Source organism: Anabrus simplex, chromosome 11 (assembly GCF_040414725.1).
Source record: "Anabrus simplex isolate iqAnaSimp1 chromosome 11, ASM4041472v1, whole genome shotgun sequence".
In the NCBI taxonomy this organism is placed as follows: Eukaryota; Metazoa; Arthropoda; class Insecta; order Orthoptera; family Tettigoniidae; genus Anabrus; species Anabrus simplex.
In genome coordinates this window covers 14,440,627-14,466,786 of record NC_090275.1, presented here as the reverse complement: position 1 = coordinate 14,466,786, position 26,160 = coordinate 14,440,627, and the positions used below count along the sequence as shown (strand labels likewise).

General features: G+C 38.4%; 1 protein-coding gene across 3 annotated transcripts in view; it reads right to left on the bottom strand.

Annotated features, from left to right (window-relative positions):
* Positions 1–240: 240 nt before the first annotated feature.
* The window catches only part of LOC136883493 (cytochrome c oxidase assembly factor 6 homolog), a 71,176-nt gene continuing 45,256 nt past the window's right edge, over positions 241–26,160 (bottom strand). For 2 of the 3 annotated variants that reach the window (XM_067155840.2, XM_067155841.2), the window contains one exon: positions 17,509–19,795. In XM_067155840.2, the coding sequence (XP_067011941.1) occupies positions 19,712–19,795 (84 nt within the window). In that variant the 3' untranslated portion in view covers positions 17,509–19,711. Of the gene's footprint in view, positions 374–17,508; positions 19,796–26,160 lie in introns of those variants that run through there. The other variant, XR_010861255.1, reaches the window with a different exon arrangement.

Genomic DNA, 26,160 nt, shown 5'->3' with positions numbered 1-26,160 from the left:
GAGGGGTGAATTGTTTATGGACAATGATAGTGGAAGAGTCCAAGGTAAGGTACTAATGGGATGGAAGCTAGGGGTCCGCTATGTTAAGAACTATAAACATTTATCTCTGAACCCAATCGAAAAGACCGTGACGCGCCCTCTCCAGGGTTAATATCTCTAAGGTTGCCCAAAACAGAAATGGTTGGGAAGCACCAGCAAATCACCACCACCCCAAACACTACAGCTAGAACTTTGACAGCAAGCATTTTAATTAAAAGCGTGATATTTACACCACACACTGTTTACCAGTTGTCTATAGACTCGATGTACCCTGGTGGTGGACTGCAGCAGACAGGAAGCAGTGGGTGGGACGACGGGCGAAGGTGCCTCGATCCTGTTAACACAATAAGCAACCACTGCTAGTAGACAGAGCAAGTGAAGAGTATTAAACATATCACAGGTTCTCACTTCCTCTGCTAAAGTTCTGTCACTAGATACTTAAGAAGTTATGCCACTTAAAGAAGACATTAACAGAGTAAAAAGTTACAGGAGAGCTGAATTGCTAACTGTAACATTGTAATGGTAATCTGCGTTAGGTAACTTGAACCACACTGCGGGGGGAGAGATGCACACGACTGCAGGACACAGGAAGCACTTGAGCTACAACAGTCTTTTAAACAACATGTTGACGATACTCTTGCCAAGCTCAAAAGTTGAAACATCATCTGGAAACTGTGTGACACAAACATGAAGTTCACGCTGCTCATCCCTTGGACTTGTGTATTTTGCAGCTGAACCCAGTGTGCCTGTTCTTCACATGAAATATTCAGAGAGAAATGATACCAGTTTTTCTCTCATGATTAAAACAGTATTGTATCTTTTGTAAAATCATGGGAGATAGATTTATCTCAGGGTTCCCAGAGTCTGATATGTGAAGATAACATTTCTTTCTTATTATGACAGATTAATTGTAGAATATTTACTCAAAGCTGTTGAGTTACTCAGGTAGTTGTGAATTGACGATGGTGCGTGCAGTTCAAGTTACCCGACACACTTATAAACAAACTGTAGGAACTGAACATAGAATATAAGTATATTTTTCAATTGACTCGATGCATGTTTATAGAAAACATTTCCACCAACTATTTGATGTGGGAAGTTGAACAGAGTATTAATGTTTTAAGCGACATGATCTGTGAGTGACCGAGGTGGCAGGATAAGGGTAGTAAAACAAATGAGATGAACAGGTTGTATTTCACAATACCGAGCTCTCAAATGAGCTGTCACGAGTGAGAATAGGTGTACACCAGGAATAGTACGCTTACAAGAAAACTGCCTGGGCTGGACGAAAGACTTGCACGAGTGATAAATCAACATTTACCACGTGTATGCATGAGTCTTTTCCAGTTTCACTAAGAGATGGCGCCAGCGAACAGTACGCAACACACGAATTTGACACATACGTCAGTTTGTTCGTCTAACATTAACCTACTGACACACACAACTTGAATCCGCCAAATACTAGCGTCTGTGTTGTATCGTTCAGTGATCATGTCGACATGTGAGACATGGTTTTGACAATTTAAACGTGGTGATTTCAATGTGAAAGACAGTGCGCGCTCTGGTAGACCACAAAAGTCCAAAGGTGAACAATTCAGGTGTTACTGGATGAAACCGTTAATGCACAACACTATCGCCAACAAACGATTAAATTAAATCACGCATTGACCGAAAGACGACTGGAATGAGCCAGAAGACATGGTACAATGATTTTGTTACATGACAATGCGCCATCTCACACATCAAAACCAGTGAAAGATACCTTGAAATCGCTTGGATGGGACATCCTTCCGCACCCGCCGTACTCCCTGACCTGGCACCATCTATCACCTCTTTGCATCAGTGGGACACGCGCTCGCAGAGCAGCAATTTCGAGGAAGTTGGAAAATGGCTCGATGAATGGTTTGCCGTAAAAGACAAGCAGTTTTTCTGGCATGGTATTCATGACTTACCTGGAAGATGGGCGAAGCTTGTAGAAGCCAAAAAATAAATTTCCCCTTGAAAATTATGTGTTTTCTTTACCACAAAAACTGGCAAAAACTCATCCATACACCTGGTAAATGGTAAAAATCATTCTGTAGTAAAATTAACAGTGGTGTTTTAATTAAGACTGTGAGGAATAATTAGCTGTAGAAATCTAGAGAGAGTTCTGTTCTGAAGTTACACCGCTTTATACCGCACTGAGATTTTGACAACACGGAGGGAATTTCATTTTCTAATAACCTATTTTTCTAACACGTAGAGTATGTGTAACTATGAGAATATTACAGTTTTAATATTTCTCTAATGTTTTTAATGCAAGTTAAAATGTTATGTAGTATGAAGTACTGGCCTTTTATATAGGATAAAGCTGAAGTCTGACAAAATTTCGGAGGTTGTTCAGCGACACCTTCCGAGTATATTGACAGAAGGGACCTGTGGTCTTTGGTGGCTCGTTAACTGAGTAATTGCATTTTGTCTGGTTTGTTGCCCTAGTTAGCTTTGTACCTGCATTGCTGGGGTGTCAGAATTTTGTTTCACAGGAGTTCTATAACGTGCCGGAAGCCAACAATGCCATGATCACGGTGCTAGACATTTTGAACGATACCTGTCAGTTCTGCATTTGTTACGTACAGTATACCGATAGGACAGATTGAACACTCTGTGACAAAAGTGTACGTGTTTTGTCTGAGGGCTGTTGCATTGCTCTATGTTTTGTGTTGTATGTTTTGCTTATTGCATATTACAGGTTTTTTCACTGACATGAAGGTATTTTCACAGATAGAAGAATGTTTGGGGTAACAAAGCAAATAAATCATAATGACATTATTACTCTGTAATGAGCCACTTAATTCAATAGACCAATATACTCAGAAGGTATCCCTGAACAACCTCTGAAAGTTTGTCGGTGGAGTTCCGAGTTCACCCTGAATGCTGCTACTAATGTAATAGTCTATTAGCACAAACCACTTAACTCCTCGTCCCCCATTCAGAATCAGTTGCTGTGGACAGCAATGTTCTAACGTCTTAATTGATCGTCCTACCAAGTCTCATTGCAATCCATCAGGTGGAGCACAAACAGTTCCGTTATTGGTGTGACTGCATTTTGGGTTTGTGCTGAAGATGCATCATATCATCCAGAAAGAATTCCAAAAGCTACATTTTTTGTTATTTGCAGAAAATAAACTCAAAAACCTTAGTAATTAGAGTAAGTTTTTAACATTCACTCAACAAAAATGCTGGTGTCCTACAGCTTGTAGGGCGTCAAGAACAGAAGCTCTGTTCCATTCAACTGTAGCGCACAAGTGATGCTTACTTAGTGAATTAAAGTTGAAAATACTTAAGATATGAGTTCTTGGACAAAATTATCTTCACATCCGCCTGTTTTTTGGACCGACTTTAATGACAGGAGTGAAGGCTGGGTGGACTCAGGTGCAGTTTTACAGCTGGATGCTCTTCCTGACACCAACCCCATGTAGAGGAGTGTATTCACTATTGTGTTTCTGTGGTGGTTGATGGCATGTGAATATGAAAAGGAGGAGTGTTGGGACAAACACCCAATCCCAAAGACAGATGAATTCACCAGGCGCGATTGAAATCCTCAACCTGTCTGGGAATCGACCATGGGACCCTCTACACCAAAGGCCTTGATGCTGACCATTTGGAAATAGAGCTGGACTGGGTGGACTCAGAGAATCACATTCGTAAGTTAGAAGTAACTGACATGAAGTTCTTGAAGACTGTCTTTTTTCCTTTTATGTCTTCCTGTCTTTCCTTGTCTCTTCTTGCCACACCGATGTGTCATTGTGTTTATCCTGTGTTTCTCTATATTGATTTCACACTTCTTTGTTCCATTCAGTTACCTATAAACATGTGCCACACCTTTCTTTAGTTACCGGTACAGTACAGTAAACTCTCAAATATTTTATAAGCCACCAATTATTATTGGGAGCAGTAATACCTGTCTGACTGGCTGCTACTGCTTCTTGCAACTGAGCTCAACTCTACTGTATCCAGTCTTTCTTTACTGCAATTGAAGGCATACCCGGAAAAATGGTCAACTCTCAAAAATAAAACAGAGTTAAGTGCTGCCATCTCCTGTTTGATGAGAGATGTATCTGACGTGATGCTGGCTATCCTCCAGCAATCGTATCAGGTTAAATACAAATATGAAAATTTTTGTGCTACTGAATTTGCCTTATAATCTGAAATACATCTGCCTTCTAGAGGCAAGTAGTGGAAGTGGTGCATAAGCATGGTAACCAACGCAGTAAATAATGTTCTAAATGAGAAAGTATATTTGTGAATGACACTTATAATAGTAGATAATGCCAATATACACTGAGTGGCTAAAAGTCATGGGAAGACACTGAACGTGATGTTGCTCATCCATAAGCCCTCGAAACAGCAGCAACCTGCGAGGCATCGACTCTACAAGGTGTTGGAATCGTTTTGGAGTGTCTGGACCAACGCATCTTGCATTGCTAGCAACAACTGGTCTTGTGTAGTTGGTGCAGGGTTCATGGAGCATACACCAGCATCGACAGCATCCCGTAACTGCTCGATTGCATTAAGATCGGGAAATCTGGAGGGCCAATCCATGCTCGTAACTCCAATGGAGTGCTCCTCCAACCAGCTGTGTGCCACCACAGAGCGGGTGGCATGGTGGTGGGTGGCATGGCGCACTGTCCTGTTAAAGCATGGCATCTCCATCAGGGTACTCCAGGGCCAGAAAGGGATGAAGATGTTCTGAAAGAAAGTCTGCATAACGTGCAACTGTCAGTGCTCCCTGCAGCCAGAAAATGGGACCTAATTGCGACCACAAGAACACTGCCCAGCCCAGAACTGAGCCACCTCCCCGCCTGGACACAACCTTGTTGACACGCAGGATCGATAACTTCATGGGTCATATGTCACAGTCTCACGCGCCCATCAGCTCGATACACCTGGAAACGGCATTCACCGGACTATACCACACACCGCCACTGTTCCATAGTCCATTGTCGATGTTTGCAGGCCCATGCATGACGTTGAGCTCTGTGTCGAGGTGTCAGCAAAGGGACAAGAGTTGGTCATCGGTTGATTAAGCCTATGTGGTGCATTTGCCTCCTTACAGCCCTGGTAGAAATGGGTTCCTGACTCCCAACATTCAAATGGGCGGTGATCTGACTCTCAGTAGGCCGTCGAGCGCCCAGTATGGTTCTGCAGAGGCGATGTGATGTCCGTTTGTTAAATGCCTGTGGTCTTCCCGTGCAGCGGTTTGCGCGGTGGTAACATTCTCTCTGTAATACTGAAGATCCACCCTCGACACTGTTGAGCTCGGGAACCCGAATTCGCTTATAATCTCCGCAATGCTATTACGGTTTTTCAACAATGCTATGACCCATGCGCCGATGATCATCCCACATTCAAAGTGTTGCCATCTTCACGACACTGGTGTCTGTGACAGACTGCTCAGCTGGTCCGCAGATAGCCGCAATGCTCAGGGGTCATACACGGCACATTTTCTTTCTCTCTTTTTTTTCTATTTATTTACGTCGCACCGACACAGATAGGTCTTATGGCGACGATGGGGTAGGGAAGGACTAGGAGTGGGAAGGAAGCGGTCGTGGCCTTAATTGAGGTACAACCCCAGCATTTGCCTGGTGTGAAAATGGGAAACCACGGAAAACTGTGAAAAAATACATAGGCCTACCTATAGAACTTAGGCGTGCAACCGCGATCTGTCTTGCTACTGTCAGAATTTAAAAAAAAAAAAAAACTTTTTCATAACTTGCCGGGGCAGCACATAGTTTTGGCTTCTTTATGACAAAACGGCCCATCTTCAAAAAAGTTAAAAAGTTACCTATATGGCACAAAATGAGGAACAAACGTGCAGGTCACAATCCTGTCACAGTCTTCCCAACGTCAAACACAGCACATCTCTCAACCACGGTATAAACCCAGGATCCCTTGGACATTGTTGTTTCCTGGAACCAATGTGCAAAAGCTGTCACAATGTTGTAATCTTGCAACTGTTTCTGGCCACGGCCCCAGACATCTCGGTGGTCACGTTCTGGCCCCCTACTGAGTAATCCCTTGCTAATATTGCCATTTTCCTCATCTCTTGACATTTGTCAACACACGGTTATATTCCCTCTACAGGGAAATATCCCCATGCAACACAATCCTAAGTGTTTTCCTTTCATTCAAGCAGTACAAACTGGAGAATTATGTATGGCCCTACTGAGTCTTGCTAGCACATTCTTTGTGGCTACGTTAATTTAACATTTTGGCATAAGTTTTTTAATTGTTCGTACCGTACGTAAAACAACGGCTGATCCTCACTCTAGTTTCAGGCCCGGCCCCCAATTGGCTACGTCAGTGTTCCACACAAAAGTCTTCAAAAACATCTTTCAAATATATGAGCTAATTTCTTTTCTTAAGAAAGACCTTCCTCGCTTGTGCTAGTTTGGATTGTATGTCTTTCTCACTTCTGCCATCATCAGCTGTTCTACTAACCAAGAAACAATATTCACCGACTTCCTTTAAGACTTCATTTTTTAATCAAGTATTTCCTGTTCTTTAAAGAATGTACAAGAGGATTGATTTTTATTAAATACGATAAAGAAGAGAAAAACAAAATTCCATGGACACATACTGAGACATGACTCTCTTCTCCATTGAAGGTAACGTACTGGGAAAGAGACACAGTGGACGACCAAAGATGTCATACATCAAGAACTCCGCCAGTGAACTGCCATGTGGTTCATATAGCAACATGATGAGGCTAGCAGACGATCGTCAGATGTGGCTACAGCGACAAGGCATTGCCTTTAGTAGATGATGACTCAGAGTTCTTTTTGCTTTGAATTTATTTATTTTTATCTTCTACATCTTCTTCAAGACTCTGTGCATACCATTCAGCAATTTCTCCAAATCATCTGTAGACTCTGATAAAAATAAAATTATCATCTGGAAATCTCAGGATTTTGATTTCTTCTCCATGAACTGTGATTCTTCTTTGATTTTTCTTTACTGCTTGTTCTATATAAACACTGAATAGAAGGTGGGGGGCAAACAGCATTTCTGCCTACTCTTTTGTGGATAGCCAACTGTTATCACTGCAGACTGAATTTTGTACAGATTTTCGATAACCATTCTTTTTCAGCATTTGTTCCCAATCACCCTGCTCCAATCAACATTATCAAATAGCTTTTCTTGATCTGCTCCTACAAAACACACACACATACACAAAATAAGTACATCTACAGGGATAAAATTACCTCTGCTTGACAATTTACAATACTGGACTCAAACATTGAATTGGTCTTAATTAACGTAAATATGGTGGGATATTAAAAAGTTCGTAGTGACAGCTTAGTTCATACTAAACATAAACCATATGTTGAGTTGCAAAGACACTGTCAGTACGGGAATAGGATGATGAACGTGGTATATGTCAAGGATTTTTAGATCTTACAAACAAAATTTAAAATAAACATTTATTGCAACAAATACTAATATATACATTTATGTACTTTTACAAAGTTCAGAATAATAACACAAGTACAGGACAACTATTCCCCACTCCAAGCAAAACTTTTTCAAAGAGGAACCAATTAGGAGATGACCACGTTCATCAGACTTTGATGTTTGTCCATTCAAGTGTCCCAAAGACCAGTATTTACATTCAAATAAAAAACAGCTGCCATACATAAAAATAAACAGAATTCTACAGCAACGTTTTCTTCTAAGATGAGGAAGGCACGAAGGGGTTCCAAAACAAAATGAATGCAAACAATTTGTACAGACGGCATAAGGTTAAAATGGGACAGTTATCTAAGATTATCAAGACAAGGTCAACCAGAGTGACATGGCAGATGACCTCTAAGCAACATGATGGATGTAGCTTGTACACGACTTAGACTTAACCCCCTGAGAAGTGATTAGTCTGTAACTGGCACAACATGTCTTCCTCTGAAGTTGAGGATATTCTGGCATGAATATTAATAATGAAGATCACGGTAGAAGGTAATTTTACTTACACTCTTACTGGCAAGCTAACGTAGGTCAACAGTTTTATAATTATGTTTTAAATAAGCTGGATATTTTGCAACAAATCAGCATGTTTCTTAAAAAATATTCAATGTAAATGTAGGACTGATTTTGTTCTTGGTATAGATTAATGATAAGGTAAGAAAGCTAGCAGGAGTGAACTATATCCATGTCTAGGAAACAGACAGAGCAGCAACTTGCTACATAAGACCGTCTGGATAGAGTACAAATAAGAGAAAAACATGGGTACAAAATTTTTGGCTGCAACCTTCATCGGAGGAGGATAATGATAAGGGTCACTGTTGGCAAGTAGATGCTGTCTCAGGTGAGGGGTCGGGTGCTTCCCTAGACCTGAGTACCAGCTGGTGTGCACCACAGTACCTGCAAAACCCCCAACATAGATTTTCACACCAAGCATCATCAAACCACGCCTGATGAATGTTTCACAAACATTTAACTCCTATTTCCCACCCTCTCGCCCTTAGAAATTCTGAAGTGGGACATCAACTGGTGTCCACGTGCGCTCCTTTTTCTAGACGTATATAATATCATAAATATTACTTGTAGCAATTGAGACTTTCACGGCCGACGCTACAAATTATGTCAGTGTTTTCCGGGCTTGTAGGCTGTGGTCCAGGAGCAGGCGAAGAGAGCTCCGCTGCTATCAAAGTCACTTGGAACCCTTCACAATGCCGAATGCAGTCCTCGGCGCAACGTCGGGACAGTCACTTGTTCCTGGACCACGGCCTACAAGCCCAGAAAAAGCTGACATAAATATTGCTTGTTTCCGTATATTTTCGTTTTCAGTGTATAATTTTCTGGACATTTTAGAACATCAAGTCCTTCATTCCACGCAGAGCATTTGGTTACACTTTCCAGTAACTATTAACTCAGAAATAGAAAGGAAGCAAACAACAGTTGAAAAGGTAGAAAACTAAGAAAGAAGATAAGGACACAAAGTCACAATGGCAAGAGGGATTTTTTTTAGCCATATCTCTCCTTTCTTACTTTGAATAACACCAAGGATGCATAAGAATGGACCTGGAAAGAATACCAAAGAAGATCCACACATTCCAGGAAAACACTCCATCACGACTTACAGAACTGTGGAGTCAAGACACAGAACAGAACAGGCACGAGATCCATGTCCATATTCAGAGATAAGTCAAGTCATTCTGAACATTTTACTACATTAGTTGAAGTGGGGATATTCTACTGAATTTTCTATCTTCATTAATTTTAATATGATTTAAACCAAATTTGGTGCAATAGTTAACACACTCTAAATAAAGAAAAAAATGTAATTAAATCGAGCAAGCAGTGGTCTTTCACAAAATGCTCTGGGCACACCATTTTTTTTGTATTCTAGTTTTAAAAATTTTTCTTGAGCTGAGGAAGAACAAAGAAATAATTGTTGTAATAAATTTGTTATTAATTAAAAACTTTTATTTTTAACAGCATATTTGTTAATAGATGGCACTGCATTTTAAAAAGGTGTTGAATCTTCCTTGCGCTGACTAAAGGCATTTCTAAATCTTTTCAATCATCTTAAAAAGTGGGTAACAACAACAACACATTGGTCAAGTTTGTGGGAAAGATTGAAGCTAATTAGGTTAAAACTGGTTTGTCATGAGCATTTCGAATTGTAGAAAAAAATTTACTTTTGAGAAAAGCAAAACTGAAGTGGGAGGGGGGGGGGGGGGTATAGTGAAAGGGATGCACAGGTGTGATGTCTCCACAGGATCTTAAAAAAATTGGCATCACATGCACCCAAAAATGTCTACTAGCACCAAAATCTCACTTCAGATTTTGTTTTGCCATTTCTGGTCCAACAAAATTTATTAAGGTACCCCTTTATCAATAATCATGAGTGGTCTTCAGGAAACAGGAATGCTGCAAACATATGATAGATGAGATGGATGATGAATAAATAATAATTTAAGATAATTCCCTTTGAAGGAGAAAATGAACGAGACCTGTACAAAGTGTGCAGAGATACCCAGCTTACAAGGCAGCAGACTTACGCTGACAAACAAGAACCATTTCTACACAGGGTGGCTTTCACAGCCTATGTCAACTGACAAGCTCTGATGGTTTTCCATATCGGCCCATGCAGACATTTTAAATGGGTCAACATTTCATCTACACTGCGGCCTAATATCCCGGTAAAACATCAAAGCTTCTCAGAACCATTTTTATTTCAATATGCGATCAGGTAAGATATCCACAAAGAAAACGTTAATTAGTTCTCATAGAGATGCAGAATACAGACACAAGGTACTTTACAAATATATGTCAAGCAGTGTGATGAACAAATAAACAAAACAGCACCGAGACTGAGCAGCTGAAGCAGGTATATTAAATGTCTGTCATCCCAAATACTAAAAGTGCATCATGAACAGGGCAAGGTCTTTTCTCATCCTTACATTCCAATAATGTTACAAGACAGCTCATCTTCTGGCATTTGTAATACTAGCATAATAATACTAATAATAGTCATATAGCCTCGGCTACCGCATGCAGGCTGCCGAACTGTCAATCTCCATGTTCCATTTCATTCTACCATATGGAAGAGAAATGCATGTCTGTGGACAATCTATGGTTGAGGTTTAATTTTGTCAGGTAAGCACTATATGAGTCGTCTTTAACACGCAAAAATTGTATGACATAGATCTTTTTCCACCCGTTTAAAAATCTGACTTCTTCTGATGGTATTGAACCAATGACATTAGGATCCAGTGACAGATGTTCAACCACTGATCCACAGATGAATCAGCTTCTGTTGTCCTGTCTGCTCGTAGCATGAGCCTGTCACACAAGTTTTGTAACTGTGCTGTCATATTAAGTACTGCTTATCAGTCCTGCAATTATCGTCAACACCAATATCAGTTATCCGAGTTTTAATTACTGTGTTGATGGGGTGAAAGTACCTCAGGGGGATCACTGTAAGTCCCTAGATGTTAATATAAGGAAAGATTTTCATTGGGGTAATCACATTTAATGAGGATGTAAAGAAAGATTACACATCTCTTCATATGACTGAGGGTATTTAGGGGTTGTAATAAGAATGTAAAGAAGAGGGCGTACAAGTCTCCAATTAGAGTATGGTTCTAGTGTACGGGAGCTAACCCAGGATTACTTGATTACCTGTCCTGTGTGGTACAAGTCACCCTATGCAAAACAGGTTGAAGTTGTCTTAAGCAAGAGCTGCAGGATTATTTCAGGTTGTTCGAGACCAACTCCCATCAATAAAGTGAACTATCTGGCTGGGATAGCTCCATCTGATATCAGAAGAGAAGTGGCTGCCAACAATGACCTCACACCCACTCTAGGGATATCAACCTGCTAAAAGGAGATTAAAACCAAGAAAGAGCTTCCTAACAACTACAACAGTTACAAGGAACAGTTGCAAAAGCACGAGTTGCATGCAGAAGGAGAGAACTAGTAATTTGTCTGAATGGATGGAACCAAAGGAATCTCTAGCTCCTGACCAATCTAGAGGACCCTGAACAGACTGTGAGCTGAGGTTGCAAGAACAAGTAGCATTTTCCGACCAAGACAGTTCTATGTGATTGTTGCAAATTTCAAACAACACAGCATCTCTTATATTGTCCGCTGTGCCCATCTACGTGTACAAGGACTGATCTGCCTGAAGCTAATTCAAGTGCTCTCGGAGTGGCTAAGTTTTGATGAACACATATTTGTGTACTTGTGCCTATTCCATGATTATTTTTTGTTTGTTATGTTTTCATGTTTCATATTTTGCAATTCTGACAAGAATAAATAAAATAAACTTGATACAAGAACTGGAAAAGATCCAAAGGAAAGCAGCACAATTCTTTGTTCTGGGCAATTTCTGACAAAATAGTAGTGTTATGAAAATGTTGCAAACTCTGATCTAGAAAGACTTGGGAGTAAGGAGATGAGCACATTGACCAAGCGGTACGTTCCAAGCTGTCAGTCGAGAGGTGGAGTGGAATAACATTAGCAGACGAATAAGCTCAAGTGGAGCTTTTAAAGGTAGGAAAGATATGAGGATTCAGCTGGAATTCAAAACGACAAATTGAGGAAAATATTAATTTATAGGACAAACAATTCGGGATTGGAATAATTTTATTAAGCAAGATATTCAATAAATTCCCAAGTTCTCTGAAAACATTTCAGAAAAGGAAATTAATAGGAAATATGCCACCTGGGCGGCAGATTATGGATGACCGAATGACTGATGAAAAATGGACCAACAAGGACAATACCACCTCCTTGATACCATGGAAATCTGGAATTAAATACAGCTGCTTTAAATAAATTTCACAGTATGTTGCCCCAATGAATGAATATTGTGAGAGCCTGGCATCAAGACTAGACTCGGCCAAGCATGAACCAATGGCACCTCACGTACTTCGGCCACGTAGCTAGAAAACCAGAGGTGTTGACAAAGCTGATGGTTGTTATTTATAAGTTTCATTTCCGTATTGATGGATATTACTTTACAGAAAAACAATATATATACAAATCTCCACCTTATCAATACAAATTTATTTCACATTAAGCAGGTAAATATAGTCAAATAGTCAAGACTAGTTTCGACCCCTAGGGGGTCATCCTCAGTTGACATGCATTAAAAATTGTATTGTTCATAAAAACATCACATATAGTGGTAAAAGTTTAGACTAATTTAGACTGATCATTAATGTTGGTATGTCTAATGCATGACTAGTGTGCATCGTTCATGAAGACACATATCACCTTACTGCTACTACCATCCAATTTTTAGGTTATATAATATGGAACACACATATGTTTGTGTAACTCAACAGTGGCAAGTTCAACTATATACACAATTGGCTATTGATTAGTCACATGAAAGTACAGAACACTGGCTTGAACATTTCTGATTGAGGTATCAGTGCAACACCTTACTTGCATACATCCTAGAAGCTAAATTCAGTTTGTAAGGCCCATTACTTCTGATTGAAACTTAGTATGAAGTTAAAATTTGAATAAAAATATTTGCTAATGTAGACATTAAAATGTTGTTAAAATGGGCATATAGTCAAAAACAGTGGTATGTATGCCACACATGTCTAGTTAAAAATATATTACATTGATGTTGTTTATGTGCGGTACAACATGTACACTGATTTGGAATAAATGAGGTTTGTATATATAGTGTTCCAACAAAATGGATCCGTAAAAAATATTATATGTAAAGACAATTGGTATTATAATGGGCCTTACAAACTGAATTTAGCTTCTAGGATGTATGCAAGTAAGGTGTTGCACTGATACCTCAATCAGAAATGTTCAAGCCAGTGTTCTGTACTTTCATGTGACTAATCAATAGCCAATTGTGTATATAGTTGAACTTGCCACTGTTGAGTTACACAAACATATGTGTGTTCCATATTATATAACCTAAAAATTGGATGGTAGTAGCAGTAAGGTGATATGTGTCTTCATGAACGATGCACACTAGTCATGCATTAGACATACCAACATTAATGATCAGTCTAAATTAGTCTAAACTTTTACCACTATATGTGATGTTTTTATGAACAATACAATTTTTAATGCATGTCAACTGAGGATGACCCCCTAGGGGTCGAAACTAGTCTTGACTATTTGACTATATTTACCTGCTTAATGTGAAATAAATTTGTATTGATAAGGTGGAGATTTGTATATATATTGTTTTTCTGTAAAGTAATATCCATCAATACGGAAATGAAACTTATAAATAACAGTAGAAAAGCCAACCAGGCAAGAAAAATGGCACACAGATACCAAAATCTGAAGATTAAGATCACAAATATTGTCAAAAACATCACTTTCTTAAAACAATGCCTACTTAATAATCTAACTCCTAAATTTCTTAGGAAATATAATAATAAACATAGAAGCACATATCAAACCCAAAATACCCAAAACAAAACCAATCGAATATGGCTTAAAGAAGAAATTAAATTCATGTATAGGAAAAAACAACACCTCAACATACAAATGTATGAAGCACACCTTAAAGCCTCACATGAGCTACCACACACATACTGGAGCAACTTCCAACAAATAACTAACGAAAAAATAGAAAACATAGCCATACAGAAGCAGAATACCTTAAACAAGAAACTTAACGCACTCAAGGCATCACTAAACCAAACCAACCATACACAGTATAGACAACATATTACTGTTTCTACTGATAACAACCAACATATTTTCCATCCCCCACTCCAAAACCTAACTAACACAACATTCAATGAAAAAGAAACAACTATACTGAGCAAAGGACCAAAACATAACTGGAAAAACAATTCAGTTTTTGAAAACATAGCCACTATTATTACTGAAACAGAAGATGCTCTAAACAAAATACCCCAAGAAAAACAAAATGAAATTAGATATGAAATTAAAAAAACACTACCACAATATGTTGATAAGATCACTCAAAAACCTCAGAATCAAGATATCACAAACCAAACACAAATTAAGGTACTCAAAAATAAAATCCAGCAAAATAACCTAATAGTAACAAAGGCAGATAAAGGAAACACTACAGTTATTATGGATAAAGAGGAATATATAACAAAAACAAAAACCTGCTTTCAAGATGAAACTTTTCAAATTAAGACTAAAGATCCTACTAACAGTATCCAGAAAAACTTAAAAATTCTCCTAAAAAACACCAATTTTCTTTTGAACGAACAGGAAACTGCAAAATTAACCACCATGAATCCAGGGATACCTACAGCTAAAGCTTATCCTAAGATCCATAAAAACAACATTCCTATGAGACCCATAATAAATTATAGACCAAGCCCTATTTATAAATTATCCAAATACATACAAAAATTCCTTAAAAAACATTACGTTTTTCAAGCAAACAAAACCATAAAAAACTCAATAGATTTCTGCAACATTACTAAGAATATAAGAATAGAACATTTCTACAAGCTAGCAACATATGATATAACAAACATGTATCCCAATATACCCACACAAAAAACTATCACTATCATAGAATCCAACCTTTATAACCACAGTAAGCTAAGCAAATTGGAAATAGATGAATTTATTAAACTTTTACAATTCGCTATCAATAACAATTATTTCAAGTTCCATGACACTATCTATCAACAAAAAGGATTACCCATGGGATCACCAATATCAGGCATAATAGCTGATATATATATGGATTACTTAGAACACCAAGAAATTAAAAAAATAGAAAATATCATCTATTGGTGCAGGTTTGTCGATGATGCATTTATAATCATGGACAATAGACATACTAATGAAAACATAATCCTAGAACAACTAAATAGAATAGATCCCCACATTAAATTTACCATGGACACTGAACACAACAATACCATAAATTACTTAGACATATCCATAACCAGACATAACAACCACCTAACATACAATATATATAGAAAACCTACCCACACATCAAATACAATAAAGATAGACTCCACCCACCCACATGCCCATAAAAGAGCTGCATACTATAGTATGATTCATAGAGCATACAACATTCCACTTTCAAAGGAAAATCTAAATAAAGAACTAAACACAATCCATGAAATAGCAAAACAAAACGGATATAAAAGAGAAATGATAAACCGGATCATCAATAAAGTCAAAAACCAACCTAAAACCAAGCTAACCAGAATCACTAAAAATAAAAAAGAATATGCACTGTTTACTTACAACAATAACCATATACATCCCATAACAAATATCTTCAAAAAACAAGGCCTAAAAATAGCATATAAAACGGCACGCAATAACACCAACATACTATACAATTCCAAATCAGTTAATAACATAAATAAATACAATCACTCAGGAGTCTATCGCCTAAAATGCAACGACTGCCGAGCCAGCTATATAGGACTTACCGGTAGAAGTTTTTTAATACGATATAATGAACATGTAAACGCCGTCAAACACAGACATTTCTCAGCTATGGGTCAGCATATTGACGATCAAAAACATAATTTCACGGACATTAAGAACGACATGCAAATCCTTAATATGAATCCAAAAAGTCCCTTGCTCAGTATAATAGAAGAATTTTACATAAATTTAGACAAATACGTAAATCCAAACTCCAACCTAAATGAAAGTATAGACAGAAACAATATCCTTTTTCATGCAGTAATTCCCTTATTAAAAGATTTCTATATCAAAAGAATAAGCAAACAAAAATCGATATGTTCAAATCAACCGCCCCAAAACCCTCTCCCCTCCAACCCCACTCCCATCACTAACACTCCACCCATCCCCCCAAACCTCCCCTCTACCGCCGCTAACTACAATCTCAGAGCTACACGTATCAGATCCCAACAGGCAGCTACAAAGAACGCACGGTTCCAACACTTTACGTAAGTAAAACGACATACAATTCACTATTACACTTTCTATCCACAACATTATCACACTATTATTTCTATTTCCAGACACTCCACCTTGTTTTTTACAACATATAAGCTTCCAGGACAAATCAACGTGCACCAAGACGCATAACTTTCAACATATTTGACTAATGCCACCAACTATAAACATCGCGACTACAGAAGATAACATGCTCCATTAACATTTCTAATAACTCCAACATCTGTAGCTGCCAATAATATCTCCAGATAAATAAATAGCATTACCTGATCTGCAGCGGATCATTATAATACCAATTGTCTTTACATATAATATTTTTTACGGATCCATTTTGTTGGAACACTATATATACAAACCTCATTTATTCCAAATCAGTGTACATGTTGTACCGCACATAAACAACATCAATGTAATATATTTTTAACTAGACATGTGTGGCATACATACCACTGTTTTTGACTATATGCCCATTTTAACAACATTTTAATGTCTACATTAGCAAATATTTTTATTCAAATTTTAACTTCATACTAAGTTTCAATCAGAAGTAATGGGCCTTACAAACTGAATTTAGCTTCTAGGATGTATGCAAGTAAGGTGTTGCACTGATACCTCAATCAGAAATGTTCAAGCCAGTGTTCTGTACTTTCATGTGACTAATCAATAGCCAATTGTGTATATAGTTGAACTTGCCACTGTTGAGTTACACAAACATATGTGTGTTCCATATTATATAACCTAAAAATTGGATGGTAGTAGCAGTAAGGTGATATGTGTCTTCATGAACGATGCACACTAGTCATGCATTAGACATACCAACATTAATGATCAGTCTAAATTAGTCTAAACTTTTACCACTATATGTGATGTTTTTATGAACAATACAATTTTTAATGCATGTCAACTGAGGATGACCCCCTAGGGGTCGAAACTAGTCTTGACTATTTGACTATATTTACCTGCTTAATGTGAAATAAATTTGTATTGATAAGGTGGAGATTTGTATATATATTGTTTTTCTGTAAAAAAAAAAAAAAAAAAAAAAAAAAAAAAGCTGATGGTTGTCAACCAAGAGGATGAGCACCAACTCAATGATCCATCCAACTCGCCTAAAAGGGATGCTTGGAAACAAATCATACAATGACTTGCCACCATATCCTACCAGAGATTTGGACTGAGCCGAGATGAGCATGGACTTGAACTTCAGTATTGTTACATAACATGGACAGCAGGTCAAGCTTAGCCCTCTAACATTTGATTCTTTCAATTGAAAAGGTGCCACAAAATGCACATACATGCATTTCTCTCACTCACTTTCTCCCTGACACATACATATTCCCTCTTTTTCAGCCAGAAGTATCATTGTGATCACTGTGATTACGGATTCAAAACTTAAAATCTACCCTACATCAAGCTGCCTTAATGTGTCCAACTCCCAAGTTAGCAGGCACGATCCAGGTCAAGGCAGTCGATTGCTGAAGAACAAACAAATGTGTCAAAACTCAAGAGGCAAAATTTCATAAACTTCATCCTCAAACAGGGAGAGAAGAAGAGATAGGACAACATGAGGCTGCTCTCCTGACTTAACCCCCTTCGGTTCTTACCTTTGGGGACATGTAAAGTCTGTACATATTTGACTGCTGCTGATGAAGCACTAATTCTCTGTGCAAGCATAGTGGTAGCCTGTCAGACACTACACACTTCATCAGGCATTTTTGATTGTGTTCGGTACTTGGTGTGAAGACCAGCGGCCCCCTGTATTTGGGCAGGAGGAGGAAACTTTTAAGATTTCATCAGATATGTGAACAGAATGTTCCAGATGATGTTACAGACTTATTCCGTATAACAGGGCAAGAGCTCCGGGAGTGCAGGATTGCGCTAACGATATTAAGCTTGTATACAGGAAATGTTCCGACATCATGATTTTTTGTTGTGCTCGAACATCGGAAATGTTTCGACATAATGCTTACTCCAGGTAAAATGTGTTTTAAAGGAAGAATTTAAGTAACTACCGATTTTCAGGCAATACCTAAACTTTAGAGAATCCATGGCCTTTTGAATATAATTCTTAGCGTGATTTGCACAGGCAATCCGCAGAACGTATGTTGAGCACTGTGTTTACAGTTTAATGGTGCAAAACACCTTCAAAGAAACCAAGTTGGCTGAGCAGTATTGAACCCAAGTGAACATGATCGTCTTTCGGAACTTGATTCAGGATGTGAATATTGAGGTGCTTCATCAAAATTCAGTGAATCTGAAGCTGAATAGGGCTCCAGTTCATTAGAAGACGATTGCTCTGGTTGAGTAACCTAGAACCCTACCAATGCTGATTTTGTGAAGTTCCCGCATAATTTGACAAATGAATACACACAGGGACATTTGTGAATTCTGCATATTCAGTGTTTGTGTAAGCATATTAATTCATTAATTCCAGTTTGAGTTTTGCAAAATAAATTGTTTTAGCCCTATGAACACATAGCAGTACTGCCATATATTTTCAGAAAAATAAATACCAGTAGAGGTATGTGGCCAGCTAAACAAAATCGACCGCTAAGGTCCCATGGTGTCTTGCTTCCCTCTATACAAAGAATACATTCCTGAAGTTTTGATACTCCCTGTGTTATTGGCACTCTCTGCCATATTTGTTACCACATTAAAGACCTGTAGCAATGCTCTTTCCGTCCACCCAACAAAACTAACTCAGCCACAGGGATTGTCCAGTAGAATTTTGCATTCCTCTAAGATAGCAGCAAAATGGGAACATCAAAACTAGCACACAGACTGCACAGAGGTATTCAAAAGTTCTGTAACTTGGCAGCCGAGGCCATACAATTATTATATTACTATTCATCAGAAAATGCCAAGTGTTTCATAAATTATTTTACATGGCAGAAGTTGCAATACTCCATAATTTGTTTGTGTAGCTGTTAAACATATATAATTTTATTTTTCTTGGCACAAAACTGAAGGAAAGGGATGATTTTATAAACTTAGTTCATCTAATAGTCCACAAAGCTTCTGTCTTTACAACATGAGAGTTATAACAAAGAAGAATTTTGTCCCAACAAGCTTTAGTATATTGGTTTCTGTCCCTCAAACATTAATGGAATTATTGTAACAGCAGATCTTGCTATATTAACAAATAATTGTCAGACATGTTTCTCACCTAGCAGCTGCATTCAGTTTCGAGCACATGAGAAACTTGTCTAACAACTGTGTTGACACGTTGCATGCTGGGTAACTCTGTTAGTAACTAGTGCTATTCTTTGAGAGGATCATACCCCTCCTTCTCTATGCGGTCCTTGAACTTGAGGTAGTTCCTCTTACGGTCAAAGTGCTTCACCTGGAACACATGAAACAACACAGCACGTTCAGTGGCTGAATCCTTCTTCCTGTACGGAACAACACACACATTTAGAAGTAACAACAACCAGCTTGGAACATTTAAGGAAGATATTTTAAAAAATTCAGGTAAGAAAGATGATGATGAAAATAATAATAATAATAATAATAATAATAATAATAATAATAATAATAATAATAATAATAATTTTCTTCAGCTTATTCCCGTTAGTTTCAGGGTTACTGAAACAACAGATATTCACGTTCATTTTGGCTATACTTTCTCGACGGCACATGACTTTTGAAATGAAAATCTCAACCCACACTTGACCGGGATACGAATCTCAGTCTGTTTGTGGCAAGTGAGCGGCTAAGCCATTGAACTAATCATATCCCCTATTAATAATGAAACTCTACAGCTGTTTCTTAATAATAATAATATTTAAAATATTATTGCCTAGAGTATAGAGCGTCCATAGCTCCGGCAGCAGCACACCGCTGGGTTCCATGGTTCAAATCCCGGCCACTTCATGTGATATTCGCGCTGGACAAAGCGGAGGCAAGACAGGTTTTTCTCCGGATACTCCGGTTTTCCCTGTCTTCATTCTTTCCAGCAACACTCTCCAATGTCATTTCAGTTCATCTCTCAGTCATTAATCACTGCCCCAGAAGAGTGCAACATGCTTCGGCAGCCAGCACAATTCCTATCCTCGCCGCTAGATGGGGGCTTCATTCATTCCATTCCTGACCCGGTCGAATGACTGGAAACAGGCTGTAGATTTTGAATGTCCAGATTAAAATTAATGAAAGAGAAGCCAACAGCAGCAGGTACGAAAAGAGTTTACTGCTTTTTGTAGAACAAACAACCTACTGTATGATTACGGTAGGCTTAAATGGGCATTACCGCTCAGAACAACTTGTCTCACTCTTCTCTCCCCGTTCCACCAGAACCAAAGAGATTCTCCACATTCACCACACTCGCACCCAATACTTCAATGATCTATCTGCCTCCCAACTCTCTTTAACAATATTAATAGGAGATAAGAGCTGGTATAGCATCAAGTAAAAAGTATATTTGGGAGGGGCGTAAACAGTCTGTGAAGTGATTTATTTTATTTATTTATTCTGTGATTTATTTAGTCTGTGATTGTGAAGTGATTATTCCACCATTTTGACCCACCATGACTTGGCTATGAACACGGACATTTTCATAGTTTTCGATAGTTGTTATTAGTAGGCAGTGTACCTGATCTTGTTACCTTCTGTTATGTTTGTTATATTTTCTCATGAAAGTTTACAATTATTAATTGACAGCACAAGTGAGATTTATTCAGTGTAGCTGTACTTTGTGCTTCACAAATAAATAATCAAACAAACAAACAAACAAACAAACAAACAAACAAACAAACAAACAAACAAACAAACAAACAAACAAACAAACAAAAAATAAATATATAAATTAAATAAATATTTCTTTTGTGCTAGTTGCTTTAAGTCGTACCGACACAGATAGGTCTTATGGCGATGATGGGACAGGAAAGACCTAGGAATGGGAAGGAAGTGGCCGTGGCCTTAATTAAGGTACAGTCTGGTGTGAAAATGGGAAATCATGGAAAACCATCGTCAGGGCTGCCGACAGTGGGCATCGAACCCACTATCTCCCGGATGTGAGCTCACAGCTGCGCGCTCCTAACCGCATGGCCAACTCGCCCGGTAATAAGAAAATAAATAAATGCTTTCAGAAACTCATTCTGTGCATTGTGGAAAATTACTGCAGTATCTGACAGATAAACCTGAAGCAGTTCTAGGGTTAAGAACAACATCTCCAAATGATGATCTGTTTATGCAATTTCAATGCAAGCTAAGCTCAGACACTACAACATGGTAAGTAAAATCAATTGTGTATAAGCAAGGGAATGCCTCTGAATGACTGGAAAAGCTGGGCTAAGAGAAGCAGAGGGAGTTAGAGGGGATGATCCTTTGCAAAATAATGGCCCCTAAGATTGAAGATGGACAGAATAGGTTAATAGGTACGGTAGTAAAGAATTGTATTAAGAAAATTAGCAACTTGTAGAATTAATAAGAAAACATCGGTTCAGAATGGATAAAAAGTAATTGAAAACGAAAAGCCACAGCCTGTTTCCAGTCATTCAACCAGGTTGAATGAATGAAGCCCCATCTAGCGGCGAGGATAGGAATTGTGCCTGCTGCCGAAACCTGTCGCACTCCTCTGGGGCAATGATTATTGAATGACAAATGAAATGAAACTGGAGAGTGTTGCTGGAATGAAATATGACAGGAGAACTGGAGTACCCAGAGAAAAACCTGTTCCGCTTTGTCCAGCACAAATATCACATGGAGTGACCAGGATTTGAACCACGGAACCCAGTGATCAGAGACCGGCACACTGCCGCCTAAGCCACGGAGCCTCCTGATAAAAAAGTAATTGATAAAAATTAATTTTTTAAATACTGGATATAGTTTTGGACAAGTGGTTTCAGGTCAAAAGATACTTCAACAGGGTTGAACTAGAGGAGGAAGATAATTTCAGGTCGAGACCACACTGCAAAGTAACAACTCCAACTTAAACAACAGTCGATGGAGAGGAAAGACAAACTTCCAGAAATGTATCACTTAGCGTGGTCTTTAATGACCCTTAAGAACAACATCTCCTAATGATGATCTGTTTTCAGAGAGTCGCTCAGAGCTTCAGAAAGTGAGTGGGTCTTCTGATAAATGACCAAAGGCCATGTTAATGACAACGAGCAATAAAAGTGAATGGAGATGCAATAAAATGTGTTGAAGGATACAGCTGGATAAAAAAGATCAGGAGAAGAACACTTATTGCCTGGAAGAAATACGAGTCGCTTTGGTTCATTCTCAAGACTTTCAAAGGGAAGTAATGACTGTTCTCACATACGGTGGTCCACAACTTCTAGTCTGTCATTGAAGGATTTCTGTGAGAGATTGTCTCTGTAACACAGTCATGAGGCATAAAACAGGACTAAAGGAGGTATGGTCCAAAAAGTGGTGCTGGGCAGAGCACGTAACAAGATGTAATGCCCCAGAAATGGACAAAGGTTGTGTAATGGAGTGGTATCCAACTGAGAATCTACAAGAGGGCATCTTGTCTTCTAGGGGACCTGATATAGTGAATCAAACTGAGGGACCATTGTAGATGAGAACTATCCACAACAAAAGAATCTGGAAGTGTAACTTAGGAGCTTTTCAGTGTGTCGAACACACAGGTACAATATACATATATTATACTATAACATACCTGAAAAAAAAAACCTATTGAACAAGGAATAACAATACACACAAACAAAGAATTCCTTGTTCAATAGTGTGTGTGTGTGTTTGTTTTTTTTTTCTGAATACCTGGGAAGTGTAACTGAAGAAAATGATGGAGGAAACATGATGAAAATCAATGAAAGAGGAAGGTGTGCAAATGGATTGTTTAAGAGTGTGGGAGGATTGATATGGAAGAGGGACGTAGCTCAGAGATATAAAGAAATTATCTACAAGACTTATTTTGTGCCAATTTTGACGTATGGATCAGAAACGTGGGCGATAGAGAGGAATAAAAGTAGAATACAAGCAGTAGAAATGAAGTTTCAAAGGTGTCGTATAGCTTTAACAAGAATGGACAGAGTCAGAAATGAGAGAGTTCAGGAGATGGTAAACAAGCTACCCCTACAGGAAAAGATAGAAAAATCAAAGCTGCAGTGGTATGGAAATGTTAAGAGAATGGGAGAAGAAAAGATGTTAGAAATGGAGTTGAAGGGAAGGAGATCTAGATGAAGATCGAGGGAACTGGACGACAGTGACAGAAGAGAAGTGGTGGATGGACAGAGAAGCTTATGTTCCAAGCACCCAGCCTGTGGTTGGAAACTGCTCCAGATGATGATGATGATGATGATGATGTTATAGTGTAATATGAACTTGTGTGTTCGACAGACTGAAAAGCTGAGTCGACACTGGAAAGTACGCCTTCCTTCTTAATAAATTTTTTTTTTTAAAAGAATAATAACCTGGAAGGCGATGGAGAAGGCCTCTGTTCCAAACAAGGATTGACCAGGCTCCCATGATGAACGACGATGAAGAATAACCAGAGAAAACTGGGGCACTACAATATGGTCATTAAACTGAATGTGCCTATGGATTGTAAACGCTAAATTCTAACATAAGATCACAAGGAAAATTCAAGGCCGAAAAATCAGAGCCAAACAATACAGACTCGGTAACAGACAGGAAATCAAACAAGACACACAAATTCGCAGCAACATTTTACAGACATATACTGACACACAAAACAAATACAGTAAAAACGGATGGTTCCAACAAAAAGTGCTCTTTCCGAGAGAGATGGCTGCTTAACAGAGGTGGTGATTTTTTACACTGATGTATATTATTCTACCATACTACAATGAAATGCATATGATACTGTGGTCTGGGGAACAAACAGCAAAGAAGTATAAAAGAACAACTTAATGCAATGAACGAGAAAACTGAAAAGTATGGTATGAAAATCAGTACAGAGGAAAGCAAGACCATGGGTGTCAAAGCCATGAAACAGTAGACAGTTTCAAATACCTAGGGAATGAAAATAAGGTTGGACATGGAGATTAGCATGAGGGTGCAACAGGGCAATGCAGAGTGTAAGAAACCTCGTCTGGAATCAGGAAGTGTAAAGAGATATTGTACAAAATGTATTAGGCACCCATATTAACCTGGGCAGTGACAAGTAGTAGGAACATAAGACTCCCTTCACAAGGAATTGTAAGTCCCTTTAAACCCTACTATATGAAATTATCCTAGTCCTTTTGATTTTTCCTTGCGCCCTCCTTCCCACAGTGATTTGTTCCTTATTAAAACCCATTAAGATGACTCTGAAAGCTTCATGCCTGACACACTTTGAATATCTATTCTAAATATCTGGCGTGCAGCCAGAGGACCTCGTTCCACTTTTAGCACAGCACATGTAAACACTTAATTCTACCGACTTGTAAATCACGCACGCAACATGTGCACTCTCTCTGGCTGCTCTCCATTAAGTGCATAGTAAACAATCTCCCACTTCCTCCCACCAGACATTTGGCAAACTTGCGAAGAGTAGTTTATGATACTACGCACTGAAGCCCTATCCTCCCACTCAAACAGGGGTTTAATGAGCAAATCCAGTATTACAAGCCAGAGTATTTTTGGTTTGCATTTGCTACCAAACTATTAACCTTTTATGTGCTGAGTTACCAGCTGACTGACTGTTACCTCACTGCTGAGTTTTTTCATCCGTATGTAAAAAAAAAAAAAAAACTGTAGAAGCCTCAATTTTTAACTTATCAGTGGGGTGATTAGTTTAAAATGTTTATAAAAGTTGGTTCTTTATAAATCTAAATGCAAATGGAAAATCCTACACCTATGTTCAATATTATTGTGCCCTCACGTACATCACCTTTATACAAACTAAAGAGCCCAAAATAAAAATTATTTCCTAAAATCTGTAGGCAACTAATACACAACTCCTTACAAGTACATAAGCTGATATTTTATAATACTTTCTAAACCTGGAATGTGGTGATAGCACAATGTTTTCCACCAGTTGTTTGTGATACTGATTTGTTTCATCAACAACCAGCTGCACTAACTCCACTGGCACAAAAGTTTAAAAAAATCAATAATTTTGGGGTTGTCATCAAACACTATTTGGCTTCCAGAGCTTGTCACAGTTCCTTCAAAGTCTGGCGGAGAAAATAGTGATGAAATAGCTTTTGAACTCCCCGTATTTTTCTTCCTTCGCTTAGAAGGAGGCTCTGTTTCTTTTTCACTTTCAATATTTTCAGCACACACTGTATCACTCCCACTTTCAAAATCGCTTAACAATTCATTAAAATCATCACTTTCCGCTGTGGTTAATAACTGAAAGATTTTTGATCTGAAATAACATCACTGTGAGAGCAAATAGCTTGTTCCGCCATGCTTGTTTACATCACAGAAGAGCTCCACAAAAGTCTACAAAAAGCTCTGTAAGTTACTTCCCGAAGCTATAAGCTGCGATAAATTAGTTCTACATAATGCCCAACAGAGGGCAGAACATGCCAGAGATCGAATCAACACTTGAGAGTGAACCGGGAAACTAAAAAAATTAAAGTTCTCATACACCGTCTATACGCGGGTGTAGCACTCGTTGAGTTAAAGAATGTGGAATATAGTGCACTAGTTCCCTACATACAGAGTATTACAAATTCAAGAGTGTAAATGAACGCTTAACGAAAGCATTAGTCCTGGTCAGACGGAGAACAGACTGAACTACAGTTGACAAAGCTCACACATCTACATTGTTCTCAAGAAATGTTTTAAAAATTG